The sequence below is a fragment of the Gymnoscopelus microlampas genome, assembly GCF_963454915.1.
Source record: "Gymnoscopelus microlampas genome assembly, chromosome: 1".
Taxonomy (NCBI): domain Eukaryota; kingdom Metazoa; phylum Chordata; class Actinopteri; order Myctophiformes; family Myctophidae; genus Gymnoscopelus; species Gymnoscopelus microlampas.
In genome coordinates this window covers 44636379-44657124 of record NC_139962.1, presented here as the reverse complement: position 1 = coordinate 44657124, position 20746 = coordinate 44636379, and the positions used below count along the sequence as shown (strand labels likewise).

Sequence of the window (20746 nt, the reverse complement as noted above, 5' to 3'; positions counted from 1 at the left end):
CTAATCTCTCCTGTCTCTTTCCACTGTATTGCCACATAAAGCATGCAGTACATTCCTTTGAAAATAACAAGTTTGTTTCCTGCCCTGCTGTCAGCTATTAGCCAAACTGCTTTCGGAACATGCATGCCTAATCAGTAATCACTGCCTTTATCAGCAGATGAATGAATAGCCAGTACATTATGCTAGTTGAATATGCTACAGGTGTAGAGGAGCTATTCTCATACGTGTCTCACTGAAAGTAAAGCAGATCATGAAGTGTATATTTTTGTTTTCGTATACAGAAACTATATACTGTACTGTACTGTACTGTACAGAAACTGAAAATGTTTTTGCCATGAGCACTGCAATATCTGATTCATTATTTCCATCTGCTAGTAGACTATTGTGTCTGACACAACAAAAACACTGGACAGCAACACAGAGGGGACAGTTAGTGTATAACCTCCCCTTCTGCGCGCGGCCGTGCATGTGTGTGTGTATGTTCTTGTGCGTGCGTGTGTGTTGAGTTAGTGTGAACTTATGTCCCTGTGAGGGAGGACACACTCCAAGGCGGGACACTCTGACTGATGCTCGCCCACCATGCTCTCATGACCAAACTATTCACTCAGAACGGGCGCCCGGACTTTGTGTCCTTGGTAAGAGCCTGTGGCCTGTTGAATAAAATATGATTGTCCAGCTTGGCCGTCACAATGTGGAATTATTTGTACCCCCAAAACACAATAGACTCCCTGTGCTCCGACAACAGCTCAGTGAAGAACGGCACTGTCCTCTGTCTGTCGGAGCCTGAGAGCAGCGGGGGTGGGAGAGTACCAACCAGACGAGCTGTTGGGATTCCAATACGGGCAACACTGGGTAGAGATGGTTGTTTAAGATCTGCTCTCCGGGCCGAAACGCATATGAATTTTAATGTGTTGCATAGTTTTGCATGTGGGAGATGGACTGAGAGGCCCTTTGAGGCAGTGTGTGAAAGAGTGAACAGACTATGGCCCAATGGAGGGGTGTTTACTAAGCCTGAGCTGGTAGAGCAACAAATATGACAGGACATGATGCTGTCAAAACATCAGTACAACCTATTACCTAATATAGCTGTTTTTTTGGTGGGGAGGAGAGTTCCGGACAGGCTGTTAACCAGTTTATCTGTATTGTTAGATATTTGACAAAATAACCTTTGGTTCTCCTAGATACTGTTGGAAGAAGAACCAAGATGGGTTTATGTGTGAAATGTTAGGTGGGACTGGTTGGGAGTTCAGTTGCCTCGATAAAGTAGTTGCTGGAGGTCTCATTCACTTGCCCAGTCAGTTTCACCTGAGGATGCAAACCAAGAACAGTCAGTTTGGGCCTCCTTGGGCTCTTAGTATAGTAGTAGTGAATGAATGAATGAATGAATGAATGTTTTATTTCCGTGTCCGGACAATTTCTTGACCCATCCCTCATGGGATTATCAGACACATCAATTTTAAACTAAAAAACAAAACAAAGTTACAGACATTCCAGTGTACACCCAACCAGCAACTCATAATACAGCCTGATTTGAAACAAACCACATACAGTACATACATTTATATATACCTGCACATAGAATACATACACATTTATAAAGGAATTCATCTATTATAAGTCACCCTTCTCCTTCTATCCCACGCTTTATAAAGATATTCTGAAAAAGCTAAAATATGAAGAAAAAGAAATTCAATAGTAGTAGTAGTATTTTTATTCAGTCATTTAACAGCACAATATAATGTACAATAGGTATAAACAATACAGACAGACTTGTATTTGGTAATGACTGAAAAGGCAGAGGCAGAAGTAACATTCTTGTCCTACACTTTTTTATCAAATTAAGCTTCCCTCCAGAAAACAACATAGAAAAACATAAACTTAATCACACTTGTAGTTGTAACCCTCAGAAATATCTTTATAAAACATTCTTGGACAGCTTTTTTCCCTCCACACGCCAAATCTCTTTGCGAAAAATAACCTCTCTAAGCTCTGCTATTATTTGGCTAGCGTTCCCCCCAGAATATGGATGCTGGGGTTCAAACTAAAATGAGTTACCCTATACATTGTCTGTCACTCTCTCTCAGCCTCTCAGGGAATATTCTTATTCTATTCTTAAAACAACAAACACACAGACATAACAAAACAATAAACAAAACAAACCCTACATCCACCCTCTCAACCTATACAGTCTATCCCTACCAACCCCCTCAACTGGCCATGAGGGAGTGTGAGATGAGCATGTGTCTACTCCAATACACATCTGAAGTTGCCAGACGTTTGTTATCTCCCATGGAGTTTCAGTGGGAGAATGTAATGCATGTGGAGGAACACCCTATCACTATCCCTCCCTGTTCTGCTCCCTCCTGAACAGTTGCCAGTCGGAGTCATGAATTTTACATTCTTAAATTTATATGAAGGTGTCTTCATATATTTCCTTCTAACCAGCTCAGTGGTCTTGTGGTTAGAGTGTCCGCCCTGAGATTGAGGTCATGTTGGGGTTAAATCCCTGGCCGGGTCATACCAAAGATTATAAAAATGGTACCCAGTGCCTCCCTGCTTGGCACTCTGCATCAAGGGTAGGATTGGTGGTAAGTCTGTAATTCTGTAATATTGTCTGTCACCCTGGGACAATTCTAAATAATATTTGTCATCATCTTATCTTTGCTCATGGCTATTCTTCAGCTATTTTCCCTTAACACTGCATAACTGATACGTACGTTTGAAGGAGAGTGTACAGGAAATAAACGTGGCTTTCCTGGGACAGAAATGAAGAGAGCAAACATAGATTTGACCTTGCCAGCTAATCTGATTGTGATTGTGATTGACTGAGTATGAGTAATGTTAGAAATTCTCTCTCTCTCTCTCTCTCTCTCTCTCTCTCTCTCTCTCTCTCTCTCTCTCTCTCTCTCTCTCTCTCTCTCTCTCTCTCTTCATAGCCTCTGTGACTGGTTTACAAAATACCCACATATCTGACAGCAATGCATTCACTCAGAGTGGTAGAACCAGTTCTGGCACCCTCTGAATGATACTCATGCTGCTTCGCTGACTAAAACACAGAGCTAACTCAGATATGATGGGGTTATCTTCCATCTTTGGGCTTGTATATTTTGGAATATAAACCACGCACAGAATTGAATACGCCATTAACAAAAGGTAAGTCCACAAGTTTATATTAAGGCATTGGATGGCATTTGGATTTTCATATTCTATACGCACCTGTTACTAAGATACGTAAGGTGTGTATCGGCCTTCGGTCAATTTGTGACATGTGACCAAAACATTTCACATAATCCCTATTTTTTACTTAATCCCTGTCATCCCTATTTATTTATTTTTGCTATTCTGGCGGAATGGGATGTTAGTGACAGAAGACCAAGCAGAGGGAAATGATTGCAACTTTATACATTATAGCTCAGATTTATTTATCATAACATGTAACATTTGGTCATACTATTTACAAGAAGTCAAATAGCTTTTTATGTTTTTTCCATCCCCAGAGAGCTTTAGATTATATTTTGTATGCTTTCATACGCCTGTAGTATCATTCACTGTCTGTATTTATTCAAGGCAGGGTTTTGCTACGCACACACATGCTCTTTTTCAACACTACCCTGTTTCACATTAAAGTTACAGTACATTCACACCTGCATGCTGCCCAGTAGGTCTACATATGGGAACTCAGATTAGTCTAAATATAACACCAGTCTTTACTAATGTCTTATTACTAATGTCTTAACCTTTCTACTTATGTCCACTCGAGCAGTCAGTGGTTCGATTCCTTGAGGAAAGCTTAATGGACGTTTTTTTATTAGTGGGAAAAGTGTTACTTATTTACTTTCCTTTCCCAGGGAGTCTGATCATTTGAACTGATGACCTTCCTGTCACAAGCCCACTTCTCCAAATGGTGTTGGCTATTTTTATATCATCCTAGTAGGTCTTAATGGCTAAACCAGCAATAAACCAGCAAAGCCCAAAACGTGTGGGCCAGGATTTTGTAAGAGGGACCCCAAATAATTGGCAAAACACCAAGGTTGTATTGATACTATAACATTAATATAAAAAAGGTTAATGTAAAAATGTAACTAAAAGCCATGTTGCAAGTACAATTATGCCGGCTATGCTAAAAGGATACCACAAAAAAGCATTGATGACATATTGTGGTCCTATGTATTCAATTACATACAGTAGGACTAGGGTACTCTGTGGTGGCAAGACTTATTTAGGTCCTGTTGTAAATTGTGGACAGGTGGTCTTTTATGGTAGTTTTGAATGATGATAGGGAGTCACACCATTTGATGGCTGCTGGTAGAGCATTCCACTTTTTGGTGACAGAATAGTAGAATGCATTCATCCCCATGAATTTTGTGCCAAATTTGGGGGGTACAAGATCAGTGGGGCTACCTCTAGTGTTGTGCCTGTGGGCGTCTCTCATTCTAGTGAGAGTACTTTGACAGATACATGGGCACTGTAGCAACTTAAAGGACTGTGTACACTACATTGGTTCCATTGATCCAAGTCAGAACACAATCGATGGATTGTGTTCTGAAAAAAATAAAGTAAATAAACAAGCTCTGAAAATGCACGCGGCCCACCCATCAGACGTAATGGGTGGGGCCAATTACGTGGCTGTTCAGATGGGTGGGTCAGTATACGCTTTCAAGATTTTCAAGTGGGCTCTGATCCAGAATTGCTGGTTTAGCCATGTCCTCCTAGTAGGTCTTAATGGCTAAACCTTTTGCAGATCAAGGACATTTTTTATGCTGGAAGCAGCTCTCTCTCTTCTTTTCCTCATTCTCTTACCTTCTGTCTCCACTGACAAAGCATCTTTATGCATTCATATTTTTTAGGACAGTGGTCAAACTGGTTTGTCATGAGTGCCTTCTTCAGCTGTTGCACCATGCTTTTGTCTCAAAACAGACAATACCGTGCAAAGTCATCCTTTCAACGTCGTGAGCCAGTGACCAACATTGTGACACCTGCACATCTCGTGTTTACAGTGTCACCTTACTTTCCACTTCAAAGTTCAAAGTAGGAAGGAAGGCTATTCAGTTCAAGTCCTCAGCAGTTTGGCCCAGTTTGAGATTTGTTCCAGTCCTTACGGCCCATTTCAATTTACAATGGCTGTGTACAGTAGGTAATTCTAAAGAGGTTTCTCATGGAAAAGCAAAATGGCTGCTTTGACACCTGAGCCTCCTTGGTAAGGTATTTAATGTAAGAAGTGAAGCGTGTCACACCTGACCTCCTGTTTGAGAGACAGACCACTCGATATTTGTCACAATTTTTCCTTTTTGCAATAAATCTTCTCTTCTCTTCTCTTCTCTTCTCTTCTCTTCTCTTCTCTTCTCTTCTCTTCTCTTCTCTTCTCTTCTCTTCTCTTCTCTTCTCTTCTCTTCTCTTCTCTTCTCTGAACTGATCTTACCTACTAGCCTGTAGAGTTGGGTGATAGCCAACAGTTTCCACTGTTTGGCTGTATCAACTAATGGATGTTAATGAACAGCAAAGTATCAGCATACATGCAATTGGAGAATGAAAGCTATTTCCACAATATATTCCAATTGCCTTTTAATTATTTAATTGTATTAGGAGTATAAACATGGTAACATATCATATCAAATAAATGTATACAATTGTGTAGTTGTAAATAACTCAATGGCATATCCATGCAAGTGTGTGTGCAATGTGCACACACACACACACACACACGCACACGCACACGCACACGCACACGCACACGCACACGCACACGCACACGCACACGCACGTGTGTGTGTGTGTGTGTGTGTGTGTGTGTGTGTGTGTGTGTGTGTGTGTGTGTGTGTGTGTGTGTGTGTGTGTGTGTGTGTGCCTGCGTGCATGCGTGCGTGCATCTGCGTGCGTGCGTGCACTGCCTTGCAGAAAGGGGAAAGAGAGAGGGGAGGGGTGAGGGGTATTTTGACTAAAGGGAGCTTCATTATCATGTTAATGAGCACCACGCAGAGAGGTGTCATTGGTGTAACTGGACATGAATAATGTACTGGTCTGGGGTGGGAGGAGGAGGGAACGGTTTCGGGTTAGAAGCTGTTACTAGAGCGTGCGTCACTCACTCACGTTACAACAGGGACGAGACTTTATCGACGGCCAGAGCTGCATGGCAGGCTTTAATACACACTGTGAAGCGCACGGGGGAACGTTATATGCACCGACCACCAGGTAATACCGAGTCTTTTTTAATAGCACTTCTTATTGCAATAACTGATTAGCTGTGCATATATAATTATAATTATGTAGTTTTTGCAGAATAATGATGCAAAAGGCATATAACCGTTTGATAGGCTATAAGAAAGGTGTGACTGCACACATTGTCAGTGCTGTGTTTTTTTTAATACACAAATATGTTTGCATTCATTCAAACACACCAATAGCCAAACAAACTAGTTTTCGTGTTGTGTCGGTTTAGGCTACAGGCTATTTAACTAGTCTGAGCCTGACACCTGACTCTGGCCTCAGGGGAATAGCATAGAAAAGAGGAGAAAAAGAAAAGGAACGAAAAACTAATAATTCACGTGCTTTCTATAAAAACGTATTATCCCTAGTCCTGTTGCACCACTTGCCCGTTATAATATAGTGATGAAAGAAGTAGGCTACTCACATGTTTTACTAAGTAAAAGTATCAATACTGCAATGTAGATCTATACTCTGTTAAAAGTAGAAGTCCTGTATTCAAAATTGAGTAAAAGTACAAAAGTATTGGCATCAAAATATACTTAAAGTAAGTGTGTATCAATGTGAGCTTGTAGATCGACTATTTTCAAATGGCCGAAATATATGTCTGAAGTGGTTAGTTAGTGTGTTTTGTAATAATCTGCAAAGTAACTATAAAGTCTAAGTTACATTAAGGTATAATATTGTAGTGGCTTAAAAGCACAACATTTTCCTCCGAGATGTAGTGAAGTAGAAGCAAAAGTATTGAAAATTATAAATACTGAATAAAGTAAAAGAAAATACCTCAAAATTGTACTTAAGTGCAGTACTTGTACTTAGTTACTTTACACCACGGAGTAGTAGTAGCATACACAAGTGGTGATCACTTGTGTATCTTCACAATAATTAGGAGGATAAACTGCTGTGAATGTGATGACAGCGTTGCTCCCTCTGCGATTATTTACCATCATCACTGTGTGCAAACACTCAGTGTTCTGATGAGAGGAGATCCCATCTGAGCTGATAGTCAGCCTGGGAACGTGATGGGAGTCCCAGGCTGCTGCTGCTGCTGCTGCTGCTGCCTGGGAGACACACAGTATAGACCAGTGGTGTAAAAAGTACTCACATATCTCACTTAACTAAAAGTATCAATACTGCAATGTAGAAACACTGTTTCAAGTAAAAGTCTGGTGATCAAAATTGACTTGAGTAAAAGTACAAAAGTATTGGCATCAAAATATACTCAAAGTACCGGAAGTAAAAGTACTCATTATGCAGAATGAGTTTCACAAGTTAACATGTGTATAACATTTATAAACATCTTTTGAAAGTAGCAGATCTACAAGCTCACAACGCGTCGCCCCACGACGCGTTGTGAGCTTGTAGATCGTCTATTTTCAAATAGCCAAAGTGTAAAGTGGGCTGAGGTGGTTAATGTATGTTTTGTAATAATAATCAAAGTAACTAGTTGTAACTATAGTTTTCAAATAATTGTAGTGGAGTAAAAGTATAATATTTGCCTCTGAGATGTAGGGGAGTAGAAGTAAAAGTACAGATAATTCAGATACAGATAAATACTCCAGTAAAGTAAAAAATACCTCAAAATTGTACAGTACAGTACTTGAGTAAATGTACTTAGTTACTTTGCATCACTGGGAGAGAGACTGGCGGCAGAGCGAGCAGACAGCTATGCAAACTGGGGCTCAAATCTCTGTTGGTGGAGGCAACACGAGGTGACAGGAGTGGATAGCAAGGTTCCCATGGCAGAGGGGGCTGTTAGGATCCATCCAACCCGTAGCCTGGTAAACCCCTTCCGGAAATCTCAGAAATGAGATATCCGGAGGGAGGGGTTTACCAGGCTATCCAACCTGTGCCATGGCGACTAGTCCCTTGTATGTATGAGTTGTTTTCAGTTATCTGATTGATCATATCCAAGGCCCCCCTGACATGGGACATATGATATGACATGAGAAATCATTCTCATAGTGGTTGTGTCTTGACAAATGGCCAATCACTCAGTAGACTACATTTAAGTAATTCAACAAAGCTTACATCATCATCCTATCAGCCATGACAGGTTGTTATAGCACCAACCCAGTTGTTGATATGCAAATTGGGATTTATTTGGGTACAGTCTCTTCTCCCGGAAGGAAATAGCCAGTTTGATGTAAATGATTGTAATCAAAGGGCATTTCCTCAAGATAAATGTCCACTACATGTTTTCATCTGTACCCGTTGTCGTGTGCAGCCTCTGAATAAGGAAATTAGAATGAGAGGGTAACATCTGTTCTGCAGCGTGCTCTGCTGTCCACGTGTGTGTGTGTGTGTGTGTGTGTGTGTGTGTGTGTGTGTGTGTGTGTGTGTGTGTGTGTGTGTGTGTGTGTGTGTGTGTGTTTCTTTTACAAAAGGGTTAATAACAGTCGTAGAGTGTGTTGTTGTCATCCTTTGGGGATTCCGAATGCCAGTGTTTTTAAGACCTGATTTATGGCTCCTGTCCCTGTTGTGAGTCTCTCAACTCCTCCTCCTCGAACCTATACCCAAACATTTGCTTACCAGACTTTCAAATGGTTCCCACTTGGGGACGCAGCATAAAAGCCACAATAGACACACACACACACACACACACACACACACACACACACACACACACACACACACACACACACACACACACACACACACACACACACACACACACACACACACACACACACACACACACACACACACACACACACACACACACACACACACACACACACACACACTCACACACACACACACACACACTCTCACACACACATACGTCAGTGTCATTGACATGTTAGCAGTGGTGCTGCAGTTCCTCCCCTTATTCTTTTTTCCCGCCAGTATAGTAAGTATGGCAATTCCCAATTTACTTTACACTTGTGTAGTTGTGTTAAATCCTTCCCTGCTAACGCCCATAGTCAGTCGTGTGGGAGCTTGTAGTTGAGCATGTGTCTCTCTCTGATATTCATGAAGTCATCGACCGCTTCTTTTCACCTGACAGCGAGAAGTTTCTCTGGTAGGACATAACACATGCGGCGGGACATGCTATACATATCACACCCCCCCAGTTCCTCTCCCTGCTCAGCAGTCATCCCAACCAACCTGTAGGTGTCATTTGGGCAGTAACAGAGAACATCCTCCTAGCCCGGCTTCCCGCCCGTGAACAACCAGTTGTGTTCATTGGAGGCCAAGCCGGATGCACCGTGGAGGGTAAGTCTCCACGGCGGTGAGGCAAGAACTTTTCCCCAATGCTACCCTAACACCCCCACCCCTATTCTTGACTCTTCTCCTTGCTTTTGTCTGTGTGGGTGGGGGGGTAGCATCAAGTTTTATAAATCCTTAAGTCAAATCAGACCCAGATGGCGACATTAGATGTGTTGTGGTGTGGTGAACATGACTGTGAATAATTGTGTCTGCATGTGCATTTTGATATATTGTCATTAATTAACTTCAATGACGCTGGTGTGTCTGTGTGTGTGTGTGTGTGTGTGTGTGTGTGTGTGTGTGTGTGTGTGTGTGTGTGTGTGTGTGTGTGTGTGAGTGTGTAGTGTAGCTGTGGGTGTATGAGTGTACGTATGTGTGTTACGTGTACGACCACCCAGTTAAAAGTACAATGGGACGGAACATATTGAGATGTCTCTCACGAGAGGATGCTTACAATATGATCATTGTGCAAGCGTTGGACGGAGGCTGCATTTTTGGATGATCTGTTTCCTTGTGCATGTGCAATCGTGTGTGTCAAGATTCTGCTTAGTTTCTGCTATGATAGTCACCAGACCATAGACCCTGTACTTAAACCATGGTGAACCAACATTATGTGCTATTCAAACATTAACACATTATATCACCATTTCTCAAGTTGAGAGACACAATATGATTTTATAATTTAATGTCTTTGTTGCTGATTGTGCTTTTCCGTGTCAATATCTTTGGTCAAATATGTCTAACATATCTGTGATTTTATTGCTCCTCTGTGAGCTAGATAGAAGAAGGGCTATACATATTAATCCTTGTGTAATAAGGAGACGAGGGCAAGGTCCAATAGCTGACAAAATGAGATGTTTTTATTAATTTCACAATTATATAACCGAGAAACCTCAAATCATGATTTCTGATGACTTTCGATTAATTGTGCAGCCCTTTGTGTGCTGAGGATAACAATGTTTAGGTGGACACTATGTTAATACTGTATATTTACTGTTTTATACTGCATAGGAGCACATTATGTAACATTGTCATTGACCTGAACTCTGTACAACTTTAATTTAATTAGCAAACAAGTGCTCTGATCAGTGGTATGGTTATGAAACCAGTTGCCAGCATTTATTCATGTGACCTACAAATGCTCAATTCCTTCCTACAACTGAATTGATGAGCTCAACTTTGTATTAGTAAAGTCACAGTGTTTACAGAAAAGTGGATTCGGTAAACTTCAACAACAACAACAGAAGAGAATGTGAAACATGGCATTGTTATGCTGATGTTGCTATTGGTGATATTATCCTTATTTTCCATGGATTTTTCATAGCTTCATTCTTAGCTTTATTATCGCTATTGTTGTTATGTTGTTATGTTGACATTACACAGTATTTTGCGGACCTCACACAATTTAGCATTTTGCTGCTTCTACTTGTATTGAGTAGTGACAAATAAACTTTCATGATTCTTTATTTTTGAGGAACATGGTATTTGGTAAACATTGTGATCGTAACTTGTAATACAAAGTTATACTAATACGTGAGTTGTAGGAATTGAGCATTTGCAGCTCACATGCATCTAAATGCTGGCAAGGCTGGCTTCATAACCATAGCACTGATCAAACCATTTGATATGTTTGCTAACTAAATTAAAGTTTTACAGAGTTCATGGTGTTCTCAGATCATTCTGAGGCAAATATGCCTCTACATTCTGTTGGCTAGTTAAAGTATTTCCCACGATTACTCTCCTCTCACTCCCACCATGCGGTTTTATTTATCCATCCCACCCCTCCCTATCCCTTTAGATCAGGGTCAGGACATGGCTGGGAAGCCATTCCGAGCCACCTTTATCTGGGGGAGCATCATCTCCAACCTCCAGTCTTGTGTGGAGGTCAAGCGGCGACGTCACAACCTCAAGGTTTACCATGACTGCTTCCTGGGTTCAGAGGCTGTGGACGTGGTGTTGGCACATGTCATCCAGAGCCGCTTCTGTGGCGACGAGGAGGTGCCCCGCTACAAGGCCGTCCGCCTTTGTCAGGCCCTGATGGACTCGCGGGTGATCGAGGCGGTGGGCACCAAGGTGTTTGGCAAAGAGAAGAGGCGACTCGCATTTGAGGACAGCAGTTTCAGTCTGTACAGGTTCCTGACCCCGGTGGCCAACCCCTGCTTACTGACAAACGTCAACTCCACGTCCATCGAGAGTGGCTATGACTCGAGCATACAGAGGAACGACAATGACCATAGTAAACGGTACAGACCTCACCTCAAGGCATAACAGTTTCAGATTGTATTTGTTTAGCTTTGGTCTCCTTCCCTCCCAATAGCAGATTAAAGAGTTGATCCCAAATCCCACAGGGCTTTAGATTGGACTTGAACGTCTAAATTAATGGCTCTCTGAAGTGCAGTGAACCCGACTCGAAACACTAGATGCTCATTATTCAGTTACATCTCTGATTAAGTTCTCATGGTTACAAATAACCACTTGATCATCCCGGATATAAATCCCCACTCTTCATTATAAAACATCTGTCTCATGAATTGTGTTTCTTGTTGAAAGGTCAGGTGTTAAGAAGAGAACTAAAGAAAGGCGGAGGCAGATAGAAAGACAAAGAAAAGGGCTCCAGTTCATTTTAATGTCAAAACATTTAATATAATGATTTTTTTTAATTTATAGAGCAAGCAATAAACTTAAGACAGTCAGGAGGTCTGGTCCAGGCAGTGCTTTCACATGGCCTCGACGTCCCCTGTTCTCACCCTTGTGATGTGAAGTGCTGAGAGTGACAGCTTAAAATGAGACTCATGTGCTGTAACATGGAAATTATAGAACTTGAACAGAACTTCATTCTTCGTATATAACTGAATTTGTCTGGTCAAAGCTGGAAATTGGCGAGTTGTTGTTCTGTAAACCTTAATGTCTTTAGCTTTGTTGATGTGAATGGAACAAAGTCAAAAAGGCAACGAGAAAGGCTCCAGTTAATTTTTCTATTCAATTCTATCAATTAATCACAGGCAATTAGTTGTGCTAAGAAACATTAGCAGCTCAATATTAAATGTGTTCCAATAATATGTATGATTATTTATTTTTTTACTGATTGCTGTCATTTGGGACTCTCCAGACAAGAGGACCTGAGTTACTCCACCCACTCACCGGTGAAATCAGACAAATCACTTGAGGATGTTCTTGGAAACCTCAACCTGAACTCAACCATCACCCCTCAGATGATCAACCTTGGCCTTTCACAAGAGTGTAAGTGTCTTAGTGAAGACAGATAGAGTTGGAATAAGCTGTGTTGTCATGTGACTGCAGTCACTGCGCTAATATAAAGATCATACTAGATTTAGCCTTTCATATCATGTAAGCACATTAGTGTCGCGCGCGCGTGTGTGTGTGTGTGTGTGTGTGTGTGTGTGTGTGTGTGTGTGTGTGTGTGTGTGTGTGTGTGTGTGTGTGTGTGTGTGTGTGTGTGTGTGTGTGTGACTCCTGTCAACGGCACAGCAGCAGGAGAGCAGCCTGAGGGGCTGCTGTAACTGTACTTTGAGTACAACATTTAAATGCTTCACACAAGGGTGTAGAGAAGATGATTGGTCTGCTTTTAAATGTGTGCTCTATTGAGTGGTCCAATCAGCTTCAGGTACATTTTCCTGTCTGAACTTGCGTTGCTCATTTCAGGTCAGGACAACTCACATAGGTTAGATGGATATTGTATGTTTTTTGATTGTGTGTGTGTGTGTGTGTGTGTGTGTGTGTGTGTGTGTGTGTGTGTGTGTGTGTGTGTGTGTGTGTGTGTGTGTGTGTGTGTGTGTGTGTGTGTGTGTGTGTGTGTGTGTGTGTGTGTGTGCGCGCGTGTGTGCGTGTGCGTGTGTGTGCGTGTGTGTGCATGTGCGCATGTGCATGCTTGTTCATTCATTCTCTATATTTTTCTCAGTGGTAGATGAGGTGTGGAGGCAGCAGGCGGTGTTCAGGTTGCTGCAGCTGATAGAGCTGCCCCTGTTGGAGAGCTTGTTGGAGGGCAAGGAGAGGTCCAGGCCTCCTCAGCGTGACATGGACAGCGATCCAGCCCTGCTCTACACATCAAGCTACCTGGACAGAGAGGTTCTCAAGGCCTTCAGCGAAGCACAGTATGTATAAAAGATTTTTTCCAATGCTTCTGATGAAACAAGCAGCAGTCTAATGAAGTCTAATTCCTTTATACAGTTCCATATCACTCTGAGGCTAAGAATTGTTGATCTCTGCTTCAAATGGCCTGCCTGTGACGTCACGTCAGCAATCTATGATGTCATTTGTCTATGACATATCAACCCATTCCGTAAAAAAAAAAGGGAAAACATATTTTTTATCCTTAGTTTTTGCCTCTGGGGGCACAACCTCCCTTTTTTGTGTAGACTCAGGAACTCCTCCTCTTTCTTAGTCCACTTCCTTCCGGGCCTACTATCAATAACACTACATGTTTAGGGCAGTGGTGCTGACAGATTCTGCTATGTTAGCAGAATCTGTCTTGAGAGATTAATGACATATCTATGACATATGTCTCCAAATTTGGTAAGGCTTCAGCCCAATGTGAAAAGAAAATGAGTGGCACAAGAAATTTGGCGTTGTTGATTGGTCTTTAAGTTTGCGAGATTAGCTCCAGACTCTTATTGACAGCTTTCCTCCTGCAGAGCCACGCCGTAAAAACCTGTTAGGGCTACAAACCGTACAAATGTCTCAAATAGAAACAGTAATCAATTATTATTATTCAAATGCTTTTATTTAATTTTTCAAGACACACACACATACCAACATATAACAAACAACAAGACACCACAGACACTAGTACACAATATCAAAGGAAAACAGATACTCATATCAACCAATAATCAACCAAAATGCAAGGACATTTTAGTGCAATATATTTCCCTGAGAAACGGTATTAATACCACAAAAATTACAGCCAAGAGAAAAGAAAAGAAAAAAAGAAACAGTAATCAATGACAAAATTACAACATTTAAGGTTAAATTTGACCTCCCTGGAGGCCTAACTATGGAAGCGTGGATTGAGCAGTGGCTCTTAAAGTGGGGTTTGGGGACCCCAAGGGGTCCTTGAGGAGGTTCCAGGGGGTCCCCAGCAAAATGAGTTATTACATCAGTATCAGTTTGACCACTTTAACCCTATACATCAACTATTTGAAAATAGCCGATTTGCAAGCTCACAACTTTGCTTGCAAATCTACTATTTTAAAAAAATCTTGAAAAAAATGTGGAATACTTTTGAAGCATTGCAAATCTTGAATGGGTTCCCTGTAACAAAATATTTTCAGATGGGGATCCGTGGGCCAAATACATATTGACTTGGGGGGTCCTTGACAAAAGGACAAATGCATGAAAATATCCACCTGAAAAAGTACAACAGACAGAGCAAAGATGAGATTGACAAAATGTAAATGTTGTATAGCAACTGCCTTGTTTGTACAGTTAGCCAGAAGGGCCTACTATTAATTATTCTTGCAACAATTGTTATTAAAAACCTTTTGTCTATAATTTTCCATGTTGCCATATTTGCCATTTTACAAAAGTACTCACTCCAGGCTGTGATAGGTTGTGATTATATCACAGCTAAGTGGGTTGTTGGCTCTCTGCTTTGCATCGGGTTGAACAACGCTAGAATGGAATGATTCATTGTTCGTGTTCCGTATCTCCTCTCAACAAAAACCTTTAAGGAATCTCCTCTCTTCATTCATCCAGTCTGTTCCCTCGCACCCACATGTCCACCAATGTCCTAGGTGTTACATAACAGAGCTGGTGTTGTTTGGCCTTGCTATGTGTGTGTGGTGCGTGAGTGTGTCTGTGTGTGTCTGTGGCTGCATGCAAGAATCTTTCTTATTTGCGGTGTTATGGTTTCTGTCTTTTTACCCTTTGGCGTCTCTGTGTTTATTAGATAAGTATGGTCAGTTTAAGTGTCTCTCTGAACAAGTGAACCAGTGGAGTAGGTTAGACTCTGATTAAAATGATAACTCCCATCTCCCTCAGGGCTTGTAACTACACCTAAATGGTCTTCTTCTGGTGCAGAATACCACACTCCAATACTGCTGTTTAACACAGATTTGGTTTACCCGTGTAAAAACTGAAAAACTGTAATGAAATAATAAAATATTCATATTTTACATAAACAAGTAAATAATATACTGTACACAAACAAAAATAACAAATCAACCTCTGAATATCCTAAAGAGATCAGGCCCGGCTTTAGGGGCTGCAGCCTGGGGAACCAAGCCCCGGGGTTCAGCAAAGGCCTGGCCAAAAAAAACGGTCTCAGCAATCTGTACAGGAATAACTGCAGTTCCAACTTTCCAACCAGTTCCAACCAGCACACTTATTCATTTTTATTTTGTTTTTGTTAGTTTGTTTTTGTTTCTTGTTTTGATGTCAGCATAGCAATGTCACTGAAATTAATTAAATATTTAAACAAAAATGTTAAAGAATATGACCCCCTTTCCTTTGACAGCTACAAGGCTGATGAGTGGATGTCAGCGGGGGTGGACTGTTTGGAGTTCCTGCCTGATGAGCTGGTGGTGGAGGTCAGCAGAGGGTTGGCTCGTTGTGCTGAAGATCAGGCGGAGTGCAAGAGGATGCTCTACGGGATCCTTTCTCGGCACTATGGACACACACATTATCACCCTCCTCTGCTTAGCAACCACATCTTTGACATCCACTCTGGCATCTCTGAACTCCTAGGTAAGAGTCAAAGCTGTCAAAGCTTTCTGATGTTTTATCACCTTGGAGGCAAATTAGTGAGTCGCAATGCTAAGGTATAGCACCTTCATTTCAGTACCATGACGTCAGTATTATGACGTTGATTATCCATATTGGGGGTTTTAGCCCGATCAGACCGTCATTGACTTCCATTATGAGATTTAAGTTGTAAAAAGTTAAATATTGCACATAATTTAAAACATGTGCAGAGTTACTTCCTTGGCCTGCTGGCAGCGTGCGCTAGACATTTGACACAGATTTGTCCAGCGGTTTGCTCGCTCGCTCGCTCAAGCACGCACGCACGCACACACGCACGCACGCGCACTCACACACACACACACACACACACACACACACACACACACACACACACACACACACACACACACACACACACACACACACACACACACACACACACACACACACACACACACACTCACAGCCACCTACAGTGTAAAAATGCACTCAAAGCTAGAGAGTGTGTTTAATAAAGCATAGATCCCCATGTTAATTTTTATCACTCCCATTCACCCAGTAAGTAAGCTGAGAACCCCAAAGTCCAGATTGTTCATCGTGGTGCTTTGTGTGTTTGTTGTCAGTGAACGGGAAGCAAGAGCAGGCTCTGGAGGGTTTGCAGCTGAGCCTGAAGCTACAGGGCTCTCGCAGCAGGGAGGAGCTACGCAGACTCCTGAGGTTCATGGCTGTTGCTGCCAAACCACTAGAGGTCAAACTGCACAAAGAGGTGAGCTGTGTGTGTGTGTGTGTGTGTGTGCGTGTGCGTGCGCGTGCGCGTGCGCGTGCGTGTGCGTGTGTGTGTGTGTGTGTGTGCATGCATACGTGTTTGACATTTGCTAATCCCAGATGTGTCTCTCAGGTTGAAAACAGGATGGCAGTAAAGAGGTCATTCTCCAGTGCCATCGTATACAGCAGGAGGCTGGCCAAAGGGAAAGTGGACTTGATGGTTCTCTTCATGTTGGATAATCACTGTGATGTGTTCAAGGTGAGGGCCCCTTTTACTCTGCCCTCGTGCCAGTGTTTATGTGCACTACAAGCTAACTACGTGAGAGATGACTCCTGTGGGAGGACCCGAGGACACCGGGTTGATAAAACGCTATTTACCCAGGCTGTTTATAAGCACGCTTGCGTACTTCTCAGACATTGGAAATGACTTGTAATGGGAGTTCATAAAGGAGATTGTTCAATATGTGTGTGTCTGCTGCCACAGTAAAATGTGGGTTGAGAGAATATGGCATATCTGTACGCTAGCCAGGCAACCCTATCTCTGATAGATACACTATCTGATTCTAACTCCAGCAATGATTGCAGTTAGTAAACAGACTGTTCCATTTGTGATTTGTTGAAATGGATGCATGGTTTAGTGGTGTCACTATGGTTTTGGGGATGCACACTTGTGGTGTTGGTGGAATCAAAATAGATGCAAACTACATCTTTACACTCTGCCTTTCTTTTGCCAGATTCCTGCGTCATTGCACAAGTTAGTCAGCAACAAACTAAGGAATATTGTAAAGGGGAAAGATCCTCATATCGCAACAGGTTTGTAGATTTTCTTCTTTTTTAGAGCAAAATTACACTTTGATGGAGATGTTTTGGTTGTGTAGTTAACTTGCCATAATGTAACACCAAATATTGTCAAGATATCTTCAAATAGTTGCTCTGTTGATTAGAAATGTATAATGTCAGGACTCTCAAAACCAGGTAAGGACCCAAATGCAGAAATCAAGGAATCAGGAAACGAGGAATAAACTTAAATAGTCTTTACTTGAAAACTTAAACTTAGGCCTAGGCTACATACGTGTATGCAACTTGCATTTGAACATGCACGGTACATCTTTATCAGACCTAAATTGATCCTTCAATGACTTGTTTATCCCCAAAATGACTGAATATCACAGGTTTTGCAGTAATGTGTAGCAATTGTAGAAGTATTGTGACTTAAAATGTGATTACAAATGTATATATGTATTTGGCCCCTCATATATAGAATAAATGTAAATTTAAAATCTAATATGAAATTGAAGCCTGCTGCTGATCAATGCGTTTCTGCATTTACGTGTGGACAGAGATCTTTGTCATGTGGACAGGGATTGTTTTAGACGGAGACGAAAGATATCCATACACGTGTAGCCTAGGACTTAATAGGTACACATTTCAACAGGGAATAGTCATACAAGACACTGTAGAGCAATCTGACAAATCAGCAAACAAAGGCATACGTCAAGTTCTATATATAGACTAGGCACTTAGGGAGAATGGGAACAGGTGAGGTGAGCAACACACTGAACACAGGTGAAAACAATAAACCATCAGGGCACTGGGCGAATGGGTGTGGCACAGACTGTGGCAGAGGCTGTGACAGATAGTTCAAAATATTCTCCGCATTGATTTACATTGCATGGTAAAACAGGACTCAAAGTCACTCTTGTAGCATCCAAACAAATGTAAACTAGAAAAGTGTGCTCCTCAGAGCACAGGTCTTCGCCAGGCCGGGTTGCCCACCTAGGGCCTGCATATTTGGGCCAATATAGCCAATTGGAATGGGATCTGAACGATTTACCAATTTGTGTGAGTTTTGGACAAAATCTGTAGGAGTAGTAACAAAGAGTGTGTTTTGAAGAAAAGGAAATGGCGGAAAATTTAATCAGGCACAAATTAGGCCTATAACTGTTGATCGCCAAAAGAATTATTTGAGTAACATCATGGCAAGGTAACTATTACTATAACAAAGTGCTACCAACGTGTCATTTTGTTTTAACTTACATGTATGTTCAGTTGACTCAGTGAACATTTGTTTTTCATTTATTTTTGTAACGACATGTAAAGACGTTACCCTCACTGTTTTCTTCCTACCTCTCACTCAGGCACGACATACTGCAAAAGAGTAAATTGTCAAACCTACGTGGAAAACGCACAGAAAACTACTAAAGAAGAACTTTGGTCTTTACTCCGGACAATTCATGAGAACCCTAAACTCTCCTCAAAGGAGAAAAGCCGGCTGCTTGGACAGTTCTATAAAGGCCACCCGGAGATCTATGTACAATATTTTGGGAGTAAATTGCCTTGTGTTGACATTTAACTAAATGGATATGTACAGTATATGTTGAATAATATGTTGTATAAAATGTATTATAGTGTAAAGAAAAGATGAACAAAGATATGTAAATGGTGTAAAGATGTATAAATGTTAATGGTGTAAAGAGAGATTACATGAATATGAAGATTTTAATGTGAAAGTCTGCGTAAATGTGAATTTGTTTAGGTGTAGAGAAATGTGTCATGATCTAATATTTAAGGACGTACTTGTCCCATGAACCTGTGGACTGTCATTGGATACTTCGATCAGTTCCGAGGACAAATACGAACAGAAAGTGTTCTTGAAAGCTCTGGTGGTGTCACAGAGCAATGCTTCTTGACAATAGCCTGTGTCCACAGCCAGTATGCAGAAGGTCAGAAGTTCTGCATATCCTGTTTCAATGAATGTATTCTTTGTGGTTGTGTAACAGGGTTTGTGGTTTGTGTTGGGAATATAAAATATCAGGATTGGCTGACGGCCCCTTGCTGTATCCATGTGGTTTCTTATTTATACATAATATGATGCATAGGACAATAACAACGTCTGGAGAAAAGAACAACGGAAATTTAAGTCTGAACATTTGACAGACAGACAGACAGACAGACAGACCTTTATTGATCCCACGGCAAGTTCAATTTCCAAGACGTAGCACAGCAGTTAGAGTTACAGAGTTACAGATACAGAGTAATAAATATATTATAGGATACAGCAATACAGAGGGAAGAAATACAAACAACAATACAAATGCACCATCAATAAAACAGTGTACAAGTCTACACAAATAGCCTGCACTATGCAGAATAATAAATAAAAAACACAAGGTCACAGTGTCATCACAGTATACCGCCCAAAGCAAAAGCGGGCACAATATACCCCGATACAAGAAAAGAACTCACAGTCACAGTTGTCCATACCATGTCTCGACCTAAGCTTAGACAAAAATGTGCCAGTGCCAACAGTGCAATATGTACAATAACCAGTGTTACTAAGGAAAGTCAGTGACCAAGCTGAAGTGTACAGGTATTAACTGTGTGTTGTTTTGAAAGTTGACCTGGCAGAGTGACCATTGTGTGTCTCGTAAATTACTCATAGCAAGCTACCGGCACAAAGGACATAAGTCTCATACAGTTCCACCCGGAGTAGGCCTAGATTAATCTATCGTTTCCCCTCCCGCTCAGCTCAAGAAAGAACTCTCCACGTGGAGAGAGTGGGGGAGTGGGGAGAGGTTTACAACCACTCATAACAGACTGGTTGTAAAAGAGACATTTTTGTTACATTCTTAGTTGTATGTGTATGGGATGGGTCATCACTGTGCATTAACAGTGGATTATAATCCACAGTTGAGTATAATGCTCATTGCTTCCTCATTTCCAGGTGGCATTAAAAACATTATAGCAGCCCCATACAAGTGTCTTGGACATATACAGGTCTTTAATGAATTCAACAGCAATTGTCTATCAACACATTATAGATATATTGCACATTTTATAGCAAGGACACAGTGTTTAATGGAGA

At 41.4% G+C, this 20746-nt stretch overlaps 1 protein-coding gene across 2 annotated transcripts; it reads left to right on the top strand.

Annotated features, from left to right (window-relative positions):
* Positions 1-3012: 3012 nt before the first annotated feature.
* depdc7a (DEP domain containing 7, paralog a) lies at positions 3013-19707 on the top strand. 2 transcript variants are annotated; one of them, XM_084060088.1, is made up of 9 exons: positions 3013-3153; positions 11213-11657; positions 12524-12654; positions 13334-13526; positions 15890-16119; positions 16740-16882; positions 17015-17140; positions 17616-17694; positions 19020-19707. In XM_084060088.1, exons 2-9 carry the CDS (start codon positions 11227-11229, stop codon positions 19232-19234), a joined length of 1548 nt encoding a protein of 515 aa, XP_083916214.1. In that variant the 5' UTR covers positions 3013-3153; positions 11213-11226; the 3' UTR covers positions 19235-19707. The 2 variants fall into 2 exon arrangements, with proteins under 2 accessions (XP_083916214.1, XP_083916213.1); XM_084060087.1 differs by lacking the exon at positions 3013-3153 and adding an exon at positions 6112-6189.
* Positions 19708-20746: the final 1039 nt, after the last annotated feature.

Excerpts from the sequence above, each read along its gene's own strand:
- depdc7a (XM_084060087.1), top strand. Across the intron at positions 12,655-13,333 it reads CCTTGGCCTTTCACAAGAGT|TGGTAGATGAGGTGTGGAGG; the intron begins GTAAGTGTCTTA and ends TATTTTTCTCAG. Across the intron at positions 16,120-16,739 it reads TGGCATCTCTGAACTCCTAG|TGAACGGGAAGCAAGAGCAG; the intron begins GTAAGAGTCAAA and ends GTTTGTTGTCAG.